The 17,288-nt window shown below is 35.5% G+C and overlaps 2 protein-coding genes across 2 annotated transcripts; one reads left to right on the top strand and one right to left on the bottom strand.

The window, feature by feature from the left end:
* Positions 1–1,680: 1,680 nt before the first annotated feature.
* On the top strand, positions 1,681–7,142 carry LOC148919172 (hydroxyproline O-arabinosyltransferase NOD3-like). The gene is made up of 9 exons (XM_089048512.1): positions 1,681–1,864; positions 2,248–2,883; positions 4,555–4,622; positions 4,716–4,917; positions 5,539–5,636; positions 5,729–5,798; positions 5,909–5,980; positions 6,166–6,279; positions 6,767–7,142. Exons 2-9 carry the CDS (start codon positions 2,488–2,490, stop codon positions 6,836–6,838), a joined length of 1,092 nt encoding a protein of 363 aa, XP_088904638.1. The 5' UTR covers positions 1,681–1,864; positions 2,248–2,487; the 3' UTR covers positions 6,839–7,142.
* Positions 7,143–7,588: 446 nt separating this feature from the next.
* Positions 7,589–11,624, bottom strand: LOC103326814 (non-specific phospholipase C2). The gene is given in 5 exon segments (XM_008229059.3): positions 7,589–7,745; positions 7,747–8,009; positions 8,093–8,269; positions 9,735–10,339; positions 10,909–11,624. Coding segments are annotated over 5 exon segments (1,539 nt in total). The 5' UTR covers positions 11,373–11,624; the 3' UTR covers positions 7,589–7,715.
* Between the last annotated feature and the right edge of the window lie 5,664 nt (positions 11,625–17,288).

Below are 17,288 nucleotides of genomic sequence, written 5' to 3'. Positions count from 1 at the left end.
CAAAACGATCTTGACTCTAAATTTAATTGAGACTTGCAAAGTGGTAGGGCTAGAAAAATATATAAGATTATTGTACGGTACCTATCAGAGATTGGATTAATGTAAGAAGATATAATTTATTTGAAGGAAATTGTTTGTCATGGTGCCAAGTATGAGAAGGTGACTTCTTTGCTGGATTTGAATGCTTCCAAATTCCAATTACGAGAGAAGACAGAGAAGGCTGAGATGCATTCACACTGGCATTACCTTTTGAAATCCTACTCAACACAAGAGGTGGAAACCCTAGTCTGAAAATACCCTAAACATATATTAGGGTCGAATATGGTGAGTATGTATTTATTAAAATTATATTTGTTTTATAATTCAATATATATATTTTTAATAATTTTATATCAGAGTAAATTAGTAATTCAATAAATACTTTGATAGTATGGTGTACTCAATTAATTTTAAGGTTCGTGTAACAACACTCTTTTTTTTCATCTCAATTGTTTACACCAATACTACTCATACGTACTCATGCTTTAATATTTCCCACAATTAAGTCGCAATCATCTGCATTAGGATCCACTATTCATATTTCATTGATACGTAAATTAGGCTTATTGTAAGGATCTCTCCATTTATGCCTTAATGTATACATTTCACTTTATAGAGATGCAAGCCGAGTACCAAAAAAAATAAGGGGCTTTTCTAGCTCTTTGAAATGAGTGATGAAAACTAGCCTTCAACCTGCCCTTGTGGTAAGTGCGCTTGCACTAACTCCTAGTACCAGTTTGACATTGTTTATTTAGGGTGATAAGTTTTTTTTTAATAATTTTGGGAAGCCCACCTTGTTTGGTAAACTTTGAGAAAATCACTTATTATTACAAATTGTTGTGAGAGAAAGTTATAAGGGAAAATAACTAATGATGTGCTTTCATTTTCTGATTATGCAGGAATCAATTTCGAAGAGGTACTGGGTTTAATGATTATGCGGCAATCATTTTTGATTATGCGGAAATCAGTACCAACAACACTTTTAACAAAAAAATTTACCAAACGCTAAACTGCTTTCTCTTATAGCAAATCAGACAACAATTATTTTCATAGACAACAATGCCAAACCCTAGTGGTCTTGGGTTCGAAGGTTGGTACCACATTCTTTACAAAACCCAAAAAAACGAGTGATGATAGAGTATTATGATAGTACAGTCACGTAGTACATTTTATATATATGTTATAATATAAGTGTATATTTATTATATTATTCCTTAAAAAGAGGAAAATAAACCCTATAGTCCACCCATATTATAATACATATATAAAATATACCACATGACCATACTACCATAGTATTCTATAATTTTTCTTTGAAACAGGTCATGTGTAAAGCTAAAATTATAAATAATATGTCCATTTTCTTTAGAAAGATTGTCATAGCACTTCTAACTATTCTAATACATGAGTAAAGGAGCTACACATTCTCTTGACAAATTGGCCTAGCCCACAATTATGTCATTTTATTCATTTAATTTTTGTTCACCGCCGAGTATTGCGGTAATAACGTTCTTTTTGTTTTTTGGTCTGATTGACTCGTCATGGTGTTTTATAAATACAATTTTTGTTTTTTTTCCACAACTATACGGACAATATTTGAGTATCCGACCTTTCAAATAGTTTTTTATGCAAGATTCAGTCAGTCAGTCAGTATCCGGCTTTTCAAACCTCCCATAGTGTTCTGTCCGAAAAACAAAAAGAAGAAAAACCTTTCTATAGCAGGCGTTGAAAAAAACCTCCCAACTCTTTCTTCTTCTCTCGCTCCAACTCCAACAGACTCGGAGGAGGAGGGTGTTTTCAGTTAGAAAGTGCCCAGTTTGTACAGGTTAATCTCTTTTCTTCTGCATTCATTTCTCTTTTAAGTTGTTTCTTCAGTTATAAACTTTCTTCAGTTATCTTCCTTTATGTGCTTCTATCTCTCTGTTTTAAGTGTGTCCTTTTTATTATTTTTACTTTAGATCTGTGTCTCAAGTTAATAATCCTCTGAATTCTGGCTCAAGTATGACTTTTTCCTTTTATTTTTGGTTGAACTAATGGGATTGTGTAGTTCTGAATTGTTTGATTTAGTTTGTTGATTTTTTATTTATTTTTTATTTTGGTAGTTTTGGAATTAATTCATTTTATTGCTTATTGGCAATGTGGCTCTAGCTCTTCTAACATCAAACCATACCTTGACTTATTAGTTTCTCTCTTGTAATGGTAATGCAGAATAGTCCATTGCTCTTTTCTGGGTTCTGATTGAGTCAGTAGAAGTTTGGGAAAGGATAGCATTTAATGGGTTTACAGTAAGTGTGGCTTTGCTATACTTGTAATTGAGCTGTGAAGTGGTGGAGGATTTTGCTTGGCCAAATTGGTTGGTATTCAAAAGATTTTTGTAGGTAGCGGAAATGACTTCTGTTGAATTTTGAGGATTTACAATCCATATTTCTAATTGAGTGACACATAAAGATGATTGGGAGAAAAGGCATGGGGCGTGCATCACCAGTACTTTTGGTGCTTTTGGCACTTGGGTTTTTCTTTGCATCTTATAATTTGTTAACTGTGGTAATACACAACAAGGCTTCATCCTCGGGGCTTTTGGGGGCAGATCGGTTGATAAAGCCCATGATTCAGAGGTATGAGAACGCGAAGAATTCGAAATATCATGTTGCTCTTACAGCAACTGATGCTCCCTATAGCCAATGGCAGTGTCGGATTATGTATTACTGGTACAAGAAGGTAAAAGATATGCCTGGATCAGATATGGGAAAGTTCACACGAGTTTTGCATTCTGGAAATGCTGACAATTTGATGGAGGAGATTCCAACAGTTGTGGTTGATCCTCTTCCAGGGGGCTTGGATCGGGTGAGAGTTTTTTTGACACTGTTGTTTCACTTATCTCTACTTCCTATTAGATTTATGTAGGTTGGAATTTGCTTCTTCACTTATGCTGTTTCTGTATTTTTTCAATTGATCTCATGAGCTAGTTCTCTCTTCTTCAATTCTCTTTCTATGACAATGATTGATGTAATGTTTAAGGGATTGTTGTTATAGATTGTTTCATCAAAAGTGTATTTAAGAAATGAATCTGCCGATATCAAATTAAAAAAGGTTTAACTAATGTTCATCGTGGAGAGAAAGAATGCAAGTAATATCTCATAAAACATGAATTCCCTCTATCACCCCATTTGAAAATAAAATCACAATTATGGGGGGAATGACTCAAATCAATTTGATTAAGGCTTTTCAATTACATAAGTGGTAAGTAAATTATCATTTGAATAAAAGGACAGAAATATACTAGACAGATTCATCCTTACAGAAGGTGTCATCAATACGAAGAGAAAAAAGAGGAAGGAACTGATGAAAGTTGTAACATCAGGTTGGATTGACATTGTTTTGTAAAAGTGTACTTATGTTGCTGTGCCAACACTTGTACTTAACTTGTTTCCCCCTTTTTTTTTTTTTTTTGGCTTGTTTCCCCCCTTTAACTAAAGCGTAGTCATAGATTTATGGGTTGCTAATAACATAAAATTTTCTTTTCTATTGCTTATCATCAAACAGTTTTACTACTCAGTATCAGAGGAACAGATTTATATGCAAAGGAAAATATCAAATGTCAACTATTTTTAACATAATAAACAAATTTACTTTGGCAGAAGTTGATGTTGAAGCAATCATATGCTTGAAATGTCCCCAAATATTGACAGTCATAGAAGATACATATATGTGATATGAAGCTTGTCTACATACCATTTTATGACATAGGGCTCCTAATTATTAGATTGGAGAATGAAATTAATCTGCTTGTCATCCATATTTGTTTGACGAATAATGGACAAAAGTTATAACAATAACTTATTTTCTTTTATTTTTTAATTTTTTTGTATAGTTTAGTTCAAATGCTCTTTGTTATTCATATTGTAGTCATTTTTATTTACTAAAGAATTCTGAGGTTTATAACATTATGATGTAGGACAGCAAGAACAGATAGGGAAAATAAAGAACTCACTCTGGCCTTTGGCATCACACCAAAGGTGTCCAGTAGAGAAATTAGAAAAATTCCGTCATCGCACTGGCCTTCGACGTCACGACGAAGGTGCCTTGGGATCTCTCCAAGTCAACCTGTGCTTCACACACCAGCAGGAAATCACAGAACTTTGTGAAGCACAGGTTGACTTGGAGTGATTCGAAGGCACATTCGTGGTGTGATGCCAAAGGCTGGTGCGATGCCGGCAGTTTTTTTATTGTTCTACTGGACACCTTTGGTGCGATGCCAAAGGCCGGAGTGAGTTCCTTATTCTTCCTATCTGTTGTTGCTGTCCTACATCACATTAATTAGCTTAACCGGATTCTAATTAAAATGAAAGTTTCTCATGCAAAAATATGAATTGGTATCCTAAATCTAATTGCATAGGAGATGTATGTTACTGGAGATTACTTGAACATCAAACCCCAGCATATAGTTCATTTTTGTAATGGGTTTCCCTTTTTGCTAATATAAATTATTCTGACTTAAATTTAATGTGTATCCAGGGCTATATTGTCCTAAATAGACCATGGGCTTTTGTGCAATGGCTAGAGAAAGCAACAATCGAGGAAGAGTAAGCTTTTGTTGTTCCTTTTTAACTTCTTGCAAAACTTTCCTCTCTTCATTGATGAAATCAGAGAGCTGGTCTCTATCATGATCAATGCAGATACATTCTAATGGCCGAACCTGACCACATATTTGTAAATCCCTTGCCAAACTTGGCACATGGAAACAGTCCAGCAGGGTATCCATTTTTCTACATTAAACCAGCTGAAAATGAGAAAATAATTAGGAAATTTTATCCTGAGGAAAAAGGTCCTGTGACTGATATTGATCCAATTGGCAATTCTCCTGTAATCATAAAGAAGGTAAAATATTTTATTGCTAATGTAACTTTGTATTAATGTGATTATGAATGGTGGAACATTTGTTTTCATAGTGTGATTGTGAATGCACGAGGGTGTGTATGTAGGTGTGCTTTATTCATATCTTCATTGTAGCTATATTTGTCTTGTCATCAAGCTGACCATTTTACTTTTTGCTATAAACCATAATTTGAAATGAGAAAATATTAGGAAAATTCATCCTGAGAAAACAGTCCTGTGACTGATATTAATCAGATTGGCAATTCTTCTTTGAATCATAAAGAAGGTAAAATATTGTATTGCTAATGTAGTTTATGAATTGAGGTGATTATAAATGATGAAACACAGATTCTTAATTATACATTACTATGTGTGCTGCATCTCCATACTTATATATGTATGCATTAGTGCCTATATATACATTGTGGGTCATGTCCATACATGTATATACACACACACACACACACACACATATATATGTATATATGTATGATTTATATGTATGCTTTATACATATCATCCTCGCATCATAATTATAGGTGTGTTGTCCATGAGGCTGACGGTTATACTTTCACTACAAAATCATACTTTTAAAATGTGTACTGACTAATTTATCTATGACAGTCCTTGCTGGAGGAAATTGCTCCCACATGGGTGAATGTTTCTTTGAGAATGAAAGATGACCCAGAGACTGATAAGGCCTTTGGATGGGTGCTTGAGATGTAAGTAATAAGCTTCAATTGCTAGTTAATCTCCGTCCAATAGGTTGATTATTTTATATTTGATGTTGGTGTCATTTCTCTGCTGAAATAAGGTATGCATATGCTGTAGCATCTGCATTGCATGGAGTGCAGCATATTCTTCGTAAAGACTTCATGCTGCAGGTTTGAATTTGGGTTTTATTTATTTTATTCATGTGATTATTATTTTTGTGGTTTTCCACTTTTGCCTCAAGTCATAAAAAGATCTAATATGCTTTAGTTTAAGCGTGCAGCCTCCATGGGATTTGGAAGTTGGAAAGACGTTCATCATTCATTATACTTACGGATGCGACTATAATTTAAAGGTCTCTCTCTCTCTCTCTCTCTCTGCCCTTTTTTTTTGTTGAAATTTTTTGTTATGAAAGGCAGTTTGACTGCACTTGTTTCAGGATCTCTATTTCTGCATGAATTCGTTTAATTAATATAGTGATCTCTCTTCTGCATGAATTCTTTTAATTACACTGAATGGCTTTTCTTTTCTAACATTTAGGGAGAACTGACTTATGGCAAGATTGGAGAATGGCGTTTTGACAAGAGATCATATCTTAGTGGTCCTCCACCAAGAAACCTCTCCTTGCCCCCTCCAGGAGTTCCTGAAAGTGTGGTAAGTCTATCACTAATATGTTTTGAGGCATGTTGATTCTGTTTCATTGAGCCCGTGTGCTGAATGCTGTCATCAGTAGGCAAGAAAGAAAACATTTTTTTAACAAATATTTTTCAGCTAAATGGCTGCATTAATTGGCTCATCTGTGTCTAAGGCTGCTTTAATTTTTCTCCCTACCCATAAGCATGGTTGTGAACAATGATATCAGAACAAGAAGGTTGAATCAGCTTTGCTTTCGTCTTATTTGTCGTGATTATAAATTGGTCTCAGTAATTGAGGCCAATGGAATTAGAAAAAATAAACAGAGATAGCCATAATGCCATGAGATAGTGTCTGTACGAGTCATTCATCATCCAATCATCCAATACTTAGTTTGTCTTGGATGTGAAGGCAAATTATGTAAAACAGACACTCTCTCTCCAGTTAATTGATGTTACACTGATCCTCTGTCTCCAATTGATAGATGTTGCACTGATCTTGTTTGCAGATAAGGCTCGTGAAGATGGTTAATGAGGCTACAGCAAACATTCCTGGGTGGAACACATTAACTAGTGGCTGAGATGAAAAGTAAGATATAAGCCCATGAATTCTTCTCTTGCTTACTGATATTTTAAAGCCTGTGAGGGAGTTCTGTCGATACGGAATTTAACGTAGCAAAAGAATGTTATAGGTAGAAAAGGAATGTCTTGATGAGTCAAAAAGGATATTTTCTTGTTGGTGCTCTTTTACATACAGCCATGAAGGTTACTCAATTCTTTTGTATACGTTCACATGTTGGAATTACTTACGCTTAATTGAAACAATAAGATTTTGGAGCCCTTGCTAATCAGAAATTAGTAATAAAGAAGGGCAGTTTACTTTTCTGAGATGTTCGTAATTGTGAGTAACAGTTTAAGGTGTTTGTTGTGAAAGCTTTATGCCCCTTTATTAGTCTATAAAGTGCTGATAGTTTCCCTACAACAGAAAGCTTAAGATAGTACCAGCTACTGTTCCCTTAACGAAAAGCATAAAGTCCTGATAGCACTTCAGGAGTTTTGTATTCAAATTGATTTCTCCAAATTCTTATAATCTATGTGATCAGACTTCTGTTCCTAACTTGAGAGTGATAAGAAGGGGATTAAACTGTACTTAAGACTGGAATTTTATTTATTTTTTCCTGCCCTGATATGAAAACACGGCTTAAGAACTTGTCTTTTAGCCTTTGTTTAATCAAATACGCATTTAAAAACTTTTCCAAGTTGAGATGGGAAAAATAATTTGATACACAAGCCCGCAAACTGAAGAATATAAGCATCGTGAAATGCTAAACTTTCATGAGATAATTTAATTTCTTTCCCTGGATTTGTATAGATATAGAAAAAGATGACTGCTTTTTACATATGCACCTGAGGATCCACTACCAGTTTTCATTTCATCTATTTATGGTGTCTGGTTAACTATGGGTGATGGTCTTGTAGTAAGGGAGGGCCTCATCTGGACAATCTGTTCCTCACTAACTCCCATTCTCTTAGCATAAAGCCCTGCCTCGAAGAATCGTTTAACTGCGTCATCTGCGTATTCCTTACCATCCTTGACGGTCATCTCCTTCCCTGTCTTTTTGGGGTAGCTTGTAAATATGTTATCTCCTTTTAAAACTGCTGCAAGTTGCGTCATCTCCTGCTGAAATTCAGTAAGCTTAGCATCTTCTTTAGGCTCACTTGTTCTTATCTTGACTGGCGTTGGTAGTTGCTCTGCTCAAAATTGCAAGCAATTGAGACAAACATAAGACACATATAATCTTTTCCAGTTGATTAGAGAGTGGAATGTGACTAACCTGGGCAATCAGTTCTGGGTTCTGTCCGTGTTTGAACAATGCCTTCAAAGGTACCAGCCCATTCATCCCTCTTTGTTAAGGGTGCAGATAGGTTGAAGATCTTCCTAACTGTTGCTGGAATGGATGAGTGTTCAAATTCCGAAGTTGGAAATGGTGATCCGTTAGGTCCATGAAGGACTGCATAATCGATTCATTGTCATCGTCAATGGAGAAAATATGCCATTAACCATAGGTTTTTAGAAAGTTCATACAGTTAGCCATGCAGGTTTCAACTTATTCTGTTCTTGCTAGAAATCAAAGCTAATGAGCATTTGTTGCTACGAAAATATTGACTGAATTTGGACGACAATGTAAACAGAGAGAAGTTTAGCTATTTTTATCTCTGCACCAACCAGCAAAATAAGGCAATCTATTAGGTTCCTGCAAAAATGCTTCTAACACTTGAGGTATTAAACAGTTTAAGAGATTTTATCAGTTGGTTCATTTTGAAGGTATACTTTTTCCTACAACTTGGCATACTTGACTTTCCTCAAGAGTTTTATGTCAGTTAGTAAGACTTTATCTGCTAGCTTTTGTGTGGTGTGCTTGCCTATAACTTATCCCCAATTAACAATTTCAACAAACTCCCATCACTTTATGCAGAATTTTAGTGAAAAACAAAAATAGAAAATCTCAAAACATTGATGACACCCAACATTTTAATTTCCTCATATGGAGAAAAACAAACTTATAACAGGGATACCACTGTGGTGTTATCCCGAGCCAATCACACATTGACATGTATTTTAACTTTCCGATATGACATATGCATGATAGGCTTGGAATACCGCCACGATGGCATTCCCGATACATGTAAGTTCTTCTCCCATCATATGGCTAAGTCATCAACCAAACTACTTGTTGGTTGAGATAAGAAACGAAGACAGCCAATCTCTTTATTGTTTTGTTGGTAAGCTTGACAAGCATTAACGAAAGAATCCATAGAAGTAGGTCCTCTTTTTACCAAAAGCAGTGTGAAATGGGAAGCAAATTCTTTGTGGCTTGCGTATAGGTGGAAGCAAGCCAGCCATCAATGTTATCAACAGAAGATATTTCTATCTAGATTCCCTTCGACATATGGTTATGGGACAGCAATGCCGACAAATTCAGGCTGTGGCAGATTATGTAGTGTGAAATCAGCAGCTTATGTCGTTCCATTTAACCAAGTTTATCAACCTAACAGAATCCTAAATAGTTTTGAGTACAAGCAATGCATTATATGTGAAACTGTATAACACGACAAAAATCTAACATCATAAGATACAACTTAAGATTTTAACATGATCACGTAACTTTGTGAGTGAGATAACATTTCTTAAATCACATCATGCACAAGTGTGTAATTACCAAATTACCCTCTTAAGATTAAAATGACATTGTTGACTTTTCATACCATCTAGTTTGTAAGGTGGGATAAAAGGGTTATCAAATTGCATTTTGAACTATTCTATGAGGTGATATTGTGCTAATACAAATTCTAAATGCTTAATCCTAAACTTTAAACCCTAAGCTTCATATTAGCATTAGAAAATTTAAGCAGATTCAATCATATAATTGTAATTAGCTGAAAGTTTGAAATCAAGGAGCTAGCATTAGTACTCACCAGTACCCTTCTCAATCCAGGGTGAGACCATGATGGTCGGAACCCTGACTCCCAACCGGTCGAACTGAAACAAGAAAGGCTCCGGCCCCACGATCCCATCGGGGCTAGGGACTCCATGTACTGGCGTAGCTACATGATCATAGAACCCTCCATGTTCATCATAAGTGATGATCAACAAGGTGTCGTTCCATTGAGGGCTCGCCCTCAGTGTCTCGTACACCTCCTTGACAAACATCTGCCCTTGGAACACGTCGTGCGAGGGATGATCATCATTTGCGGGGGCAATTTTGACGTCGAAGTACCTCTGTTCTACGACAGTGTAGCCTGGCAGCTTCCCTTGCTTTGCATGGCTCTTGAAGGTGTCATACATGTGGAACTTGCTTATGTACTTGAGCTTCCTCAAGTTCCTATAGAAGAGTGTGGCCGGAATGTTTTGGTAGTATATTCCGAAGGATATTCCGGCGTCGTCAACGCTTTCAAAGATGGTTCTTTGTGGATAGCCCTTGGCTAGAAGGGCTGGGATGTTGCTTGTTGCCCCAGCTGATGTCCCTGAATGCACGTAGAGGCGATTCGGCTGTGTTGAGGATGGCACCGAGGCAAACCACCTAACACATACACAAAATTCTTAATGTTTTTTGTTTGGGATAGTAAAAAAAAAAAAGGTAGGGGTAAAAAAGTAAAACAGTAAAAAAAAAGTAAAAAGACAGTGTCAGAAGTCGTAATCTAACAACCCACACAAGTGTCAACCGCAATTATTGCATGGCAGGTTGGCAGCAGCAAAGGAAGAGGTAAGAGATTAAAATTCAGATTAATCTTGAAAGCTTTAAGAAAGAAAATGAAAAAAAATACAAAAGAGGAATCTCTTGTTTTTTTTAACAGCTATGAATAATTTGGGAGTACAAACAAAATGATACTTTGAAGCAAAGCATTCCTTCTCTCTCACATTCATTTCCCAAAAGCTTTCTCTCTCTTAATTTTAATATATTTTTAAGAAAAATTCATTCATATACAACAAAGCTTTCGTATTTGTATTAACACGATTTGTTTAGGTTGAATTATGAATGCAATCTATCGCTTAAAATTTATAAAAAATAAAAAAGAAAAAAAAAACTTATGCTTTGCTAAATTAATCAGTTAAGATTAAGTTTAATGAAAAAGCAAAAAGAATAAGTACCTGTCACAGACTGCAAATTCAGAAACAAGAGTTTTATAGACAGCAACCATATCCGGGTTGAAGCCATTCATAACATCTTGAGACATGTTGGTGGTGTTGTCCATGGAGAAAGCCTGCTGGGCAAAGCCATTCATGGGAGGCGGGTCAGCTGAGGTGTTATCTGAGCCGAAGATTTGCTCTCTGATGGCCTGAAATGAGTGGCCAGGATCAGGGTCCACATAGTGAGACTCATTCTTGAAGAAGAAGCGCTTGGAGTTTGGATCAGTTGTGGACAAAGGGTTGGCCTCAGAGCCATCCACACCGTTGATTTCTGGATTGATTCTCTTCATCCAACCCAGCATGTGGTCAAATGACCTGTTCTCCATCACAATTACAACAATGGTTTTGATGGGATTGGCATGGCTTGGACTGTGGAGGGCTATGAGCATCAAAAACAGGACTGAAATGGTGGTGCTAGTGCCCATTGGATTAACGGAATGGGATTAGATTGGAATGAAGGACTCTGTAGATTTTCGGTGACCAATTTTACTGTTGCATGGCACAGAAGGAGATAGAAAGATAGAGATAGAGTGAGAGAGGTTTTGGGTTATGTGGGTTTTATTTAATTTATAGGCAAATTTTCAGTTTCCAAAGTAGAAGCTAGCCCGTGAGCACCTCTAGTGTGGTGGTCAGTGGGGCAGTGCATTTAAGTAATTAGCCAGCAAGATATGAGATGAGACCACAAGCTTTTTCATTTTCAAAAGGATATGATAAGAACTTCTTCATTTCTACCATCTAGATATACAAATTTTATTCCTTTTTTTTCCTGGTGCCAGGGTCAGTGTGAGATTTCCAATTTAAAAGTCTTCATTAATGGTTATGGTTGGTATTTGCATATAAGAAAAGAAGAAGAGTAATGTTAGAAAGTAGGTTTTTTTTTTTTTTTTGTGTGTGTGTGTGTGTACCGTATCATATTTGAGTATCACATGATGCGTATTTATTTATACCATATTTGAGTAACCACATGATGAGGGGAAAAGTATTATCAGTAACTTGTTTTTAGAAAATTAGTAAAAGATAATTTGTTAGACATGATGCAAGACATGATGCAAGACACAAAAAATAAAAGTGAGCAACATTTTGTTCACATAAATTTAATTTATCCTTTTCCTTTCGATAGGAAAAACATTTTGTTCACATGAATTGCTGAGAGGAGTCATAAATCCTTCTTTAAAAATCTTGGAAAACAATGACTTGTGGTCTGCTTTCATTTCTACTTTTTTATGGTGGGGCCACGCCATTTAATATTTTTGTTCTGGTCAAACATATCCATTTTATACAATTATGGAAAAGGAAATGTTTTATTTATTTATTATATTCAAGCAATATTGAAGGAGAAGACCTCCGTTTAGTTCATGGGAAAGGAGGCTTAGAGATGGAAAATCAATTGTTTTCTCATGTTTGGTAAGTCCAGACATGAAAAATGATTGCCTTGCACCTAGAAAAGTAGGGGGAAGAGTGAAACCCTCCTCCCTCCTTAAGTATTGTTTTCCTTCCTCATAGGAATGTTTGGGAAAATGAACCAACATTAAATGTACATTTTTCATGAACATTTTGTCCTCATTAAGAATTTAGAATTACAATATATCACTAAATGCATTCTTTTTTTATTTGATTTAATATGGGTATAATTGAAAAATTATACAAACTTTGTTTTAAACATGAGAAATGAAATAAAGTAACATCTCCCAGTTACTTCCCCAGCATTATCAAACATGAGAAAAGAATATTTTATTTTTTATTCATTGAAAAATGACATAAGAAGTGATTTCCTCTCAAATCCGTTTCGTGAACCAAATGGAACCTAGGTGTATAAGTCAATGCTATTAACCACTCAACTACAAATCCCCTTGCAAGGAAAAGGAAATCATCTTTGTGTGAGGAGGAGGAGTTCAAATATATTAGTGACTTAAGCTACAACCCCAAAACCCCAAGAAAATCATTCCTTGCCTAAGATTTACCCTTTTTCTTTCAAAGCAATGAAAAGTACAGACCCTCTTAACTTTTCTTATGTGCAGTTCAATAGGATAGGCATGCTCAAATGTGCACCGTCATGGTCACAAACAACAAGTGCATATCCGCCGTCCTCTAATTTACTGTTCAATATGATCAGAATCTCTTTTAGTTAGTGACACTTTTGGTTATAAAAAAATAGAAACATAAAAAATTGATTAATTACTCATTGATTACCATTATCATTTCAATTTTATCAATCATACCGTGTTTATATTAACACTTCCCATGGCCAAATGATTACCGATTGACTGATTGTTTGCAAAGATAATCCCTAAAAATTGACTTTGAAATAAAATAATTTCAATCATTAGGTCATAGGCTAGGATGACCAAGGGGAGGATGTTTATATGATCAAAGGATCATAAGGGTCGTATTCGACCAAAAAAGGAGATCATTAGGTCGTATTCGACCAAAAAAAAGAAGATTATTAGGTCGTATTCAACCGAAAAAAATGATCATTACGTTGTATTCGACCAAAACAAAAGGCTAGAATAGAATGTCTACACTTCTCCAATGGACTCCCTCTTGAGATCTTACATCGATCTCACTCTATTTCTCTGTCAGAAGTCTTTGACATTAGTTTCTACTTTGAAGTAGAAATTTTGGACAGAGTACATCTAAATTTAGGTCCACAAGAATAATATTTTTAACTAGAAAACTAACCCTGCACGAAATCTAGATTGGGAACTTTTCTTTACCAAGACATTGAATATGTGGATAATGGGCTCCCGCACTTCTTACATAGTTTACATTGTCAATGGTTCACATTGAGATTCTAAGACATTGAATATGTGGATAATGGTCTCCCGCACTTCTTACATAGTTTACATTGTCAATGGTTCACATTGAGATTCTAGTAACATATAGCACATGTGGGTGTTGGTATGATTACATTTTCATACCAAGTTGCGTGTGCCCCAACACACCTTTCTTTTGTATCAATATGATACACTTGTCAAGTTTTCGGATTCACTCCACAATAGTTTCATCATCTGAACACTTTTTGAAAACAATTTTAAAATGTTTTAATTTTCAATTTGTTGTAAAGAAAATTATGGAATCCGCATAAAGAAAAGAATGAAATAATATTCAAAAAGCTTAATGATGATGTTGGGTAAGCCATCCAATTTGCCTATAAATAAGCTTCTCATTGCTTAGTAAAACACACCAAAGGAGGAGAGAGAAAAGACAGGAAGAGAAGAAAGGAAGAGTGAGAGGAAACAAAAGAGAGTGAGTTCTATCTGAGAGGAAATTCTATCAGTCTAAATATCACAAGACTAAATACAATTCTACTCCTAATATTCAGTGGTACTTTTCATACTCTGATTATTTTATTTTTATAACACAATTTTCATTTTCATTTTTTCTTCTTGCCCACCTTTTTTATTCACCAATTCAAAATCACAACACGTGCATCATACTCCAGTCCCAAAATTTGGTGTTTGAGACTTCTCAACTTGAACATAGAAATTGGACCAATCCCAATGATTCCGATCTCGATTTTACACTTCCAAAAACCAGACTGGTCATATATATGTAGTCCTCTTTTATTGAGGAATCTCTCAAATAATTTTATTTGAGGGACACCCTTTAGGGTTCCCTACGAATTTTTTTTAACGATTTAAACCATCTACTATTTAAGTATACATTCATAGATCATCATTGCAAAAAAATTAGACAAATCGAAAATCGTTTCGATATCCAATTGTGTCTTTCAAAATCAATGAACACAGTGCTTTAAGAAAATACTAAAATTTCAATAATTCAATTGAGTGGTCAAATGATATTGAATTCAAGTGATTTTTTGTAGAGATGATCTTTGAACGAGTATCTACAAAATAGACGTTTGGATTAGTGAAATACAATACAGAATGGACCCTACAAGGATGTCCCTCAAATAAACTTATTCGAGAGAGATCTTTCTCTCATATTTTTCTTTTGATTATTTAATATTATATATATATATTTATTGCTAACTAGAAATAGCTTCTTCTTTATTCCGTCCATTAAAGCCTGGAAACTATATATATTCAGTGACATTTCTTAAATAGGTTGATTAGGGCAATAATATATTTCACAACTAGAAATTGGTTTCGTGTTGTAACGGAACCGCTGGACACTTGCGTTCGAACATATCTGGTCCCAGCCCTGGAAACTCTAGACATAAATTTCACCCAAAAAAATTCACTGAAAAAAAAGGTATAACATTACTGTAACGTGAACTTTTATTTAATGAACTCAAATTCACAATTAGGCCCCAATAAAAACTTTATTTACAAGTTCTACATAAATAGGTGCTACTTGAAAGTTTCATTATAACTGAACTAAGTCAAAATTAAAATTATGATATGGGACTGGCTACATTGAGCAAGTGAATCGATCACCACGTAGAACCATCCCATCATACGAATAAACCAAGTTATTTCCCCTGTACTTGTGGAGGGCTTTTCTTCCTAGCCGTTTTGTGCTAGGCTTTTGTCTCCCTTGTGTTTTGCAAGGTTTGGCTCACCCTTAATTGTGCTAGGGTTTTCCTACCAACCCTTTTGGTTGGATATTTGTAGATTTGTGTAGATCTATCTTTCTTTGGCCTCTGTTATGTTGTCCTTGCACTTTTAGGATTGATGAAGTGTACCTCCATCAGATCTATGTGGTGAAGGGTAGAGTTGATTGATCTTGTGAATCTACTAGGGTTAGGGGTCTTTGGGAGACATTGAGACTATGTGTCCTGGTAGAAGTTGAGCAAGATTTTCTTTTCCACTTGTACGTGTTTTCTATCCTTGAATTCCAAGCTGGTAGAGAGTTCTCATCTCTCATGTGATCTTCCTATAGCATCGACTGCAATGGTTTTATGTATCCTCTTATGTTTTTTAGTTCATGGTGAGCTTGTTTTTGCTTATTTCTTGCAATGGTTGTTTTATTGTTTGCAAGAGCCCTCTGTGGCACTATGTATGGCCATAAATAAAAAATAAAAAAATTGAAAACTAGAAATAGAAATTGTCATCAAATGGCCCAGTACTTCTACAAAATAAACAAACAAAAATCAACAAAATTGTTAAATTTTTAGGTGTTTGGCCATTAATTAAAGGTGTCAAACAGACCGTGCTAACTTGTTTAGAGTCGGACCATTTAATAAACGGGCGGGGCTAGGCCTGTGCATGTATGAAAATCATCAGTCCAAGCCCGATCCCACAATCCTAGCCCATATGGGCTCGAGCCAAGCCATTAAACGGGCCGAGATGGGCCCACGTTAAATTTGACTTATGTATATACTAACAAGATTTATTATTTGTTGAAAAAAGAAGCAAATGACTTTATTTAAAGTACCTTTAAATGTAAAATGACTAGTGATAATTCTATTGCCATTGGGCCTAATTACCTAGTCTCGGTTAGCCCAAAGATACTAGCCGTACTGTGCCGGACCTTACTTAAGCGAGCCGTGTTTGGACTGGCCTAGTTCGTTTGACACATGGATGAACCCACATTGTGGGCTGTATGGGCTGTAGTGTCACATCCCAGGATTGGCTCCATCGTAGCATGATATTGTCCGCTTTGGCCCCCCTTACCCTCACGGTTTTGTTTTTGGGAGTTTACGAGCAACTTCCCGTGGGTCATCCATCCTGGGATTGCTCTAGCCCCAACTCGCTTAACTTTGGAGTTCCCATGACTCGAAGCCAGTGAGCTCCCAAAAGGCCTCGTGCTAGATGGAGGCAGGTATATATGTACATATAAGGCACATCACCCCCTCTCCGTTGGTCGATGTGGGATGTTACATGTAGCCCATACAAATTTTTTATTATTATTTTCAATACTCATGTAAATTGTAAATTTTTTATTATATATGTACATATAAGGCACATCACCCCCTCTCCGTTATTTTCAATACTCAATATATTCTTTAGTTGCTTTTCTCTGTAACAAATATTGCAAATATGTCTCCTTCTATATGGTTTATTACATCATCTAATGCTGAAATTGATGTCAGCTCAGGACATAATATGAAATTGATGGTTGACATTATACCTAATGCCTCTGTGCCAAGGCAATGAATGAGATTAACGCACCTAATTTGTTTGAATTTTTTTCTTCATATCTTACATATGGGTGTTGTTTATAGGTTTATTTTGGGTAGGAAAACACATTTTGGAACTCATTATATTGCAGGACTATAAGTTTTTAACACCCCTAAGTCAAATTTTCTATTCTTAGTAGGTTTGTACAAAAGGTTTTTTTTTTAATTTGTTTATTTAAAGAATGTACATAAGGTAAATTTAGCTCACTCCATTTTCAAATCTTGGATTCGTCCCTGACGCTACTACATGAAGTCC

This window comes from Prunus mume, linkage group LG3 (assembly GCF_029339155.1).
Source record: "Prunus mume cultivar Tortuosa linkage group LG3, ASM2933915v1, whole genome shotgun sequence".
Classification (NCBI taxonomy): Eukaryota; Viridiplantae; Streptophyta; class Magnoliopsida; order Rosales; family Rosaceae; genus Prunus; species Prunus mume.
The sequence above is the reverse complement of the archived record's forward strand: the minus strand, read 5'-3'. Positions and strand labels throughout refer to the sequence as shown.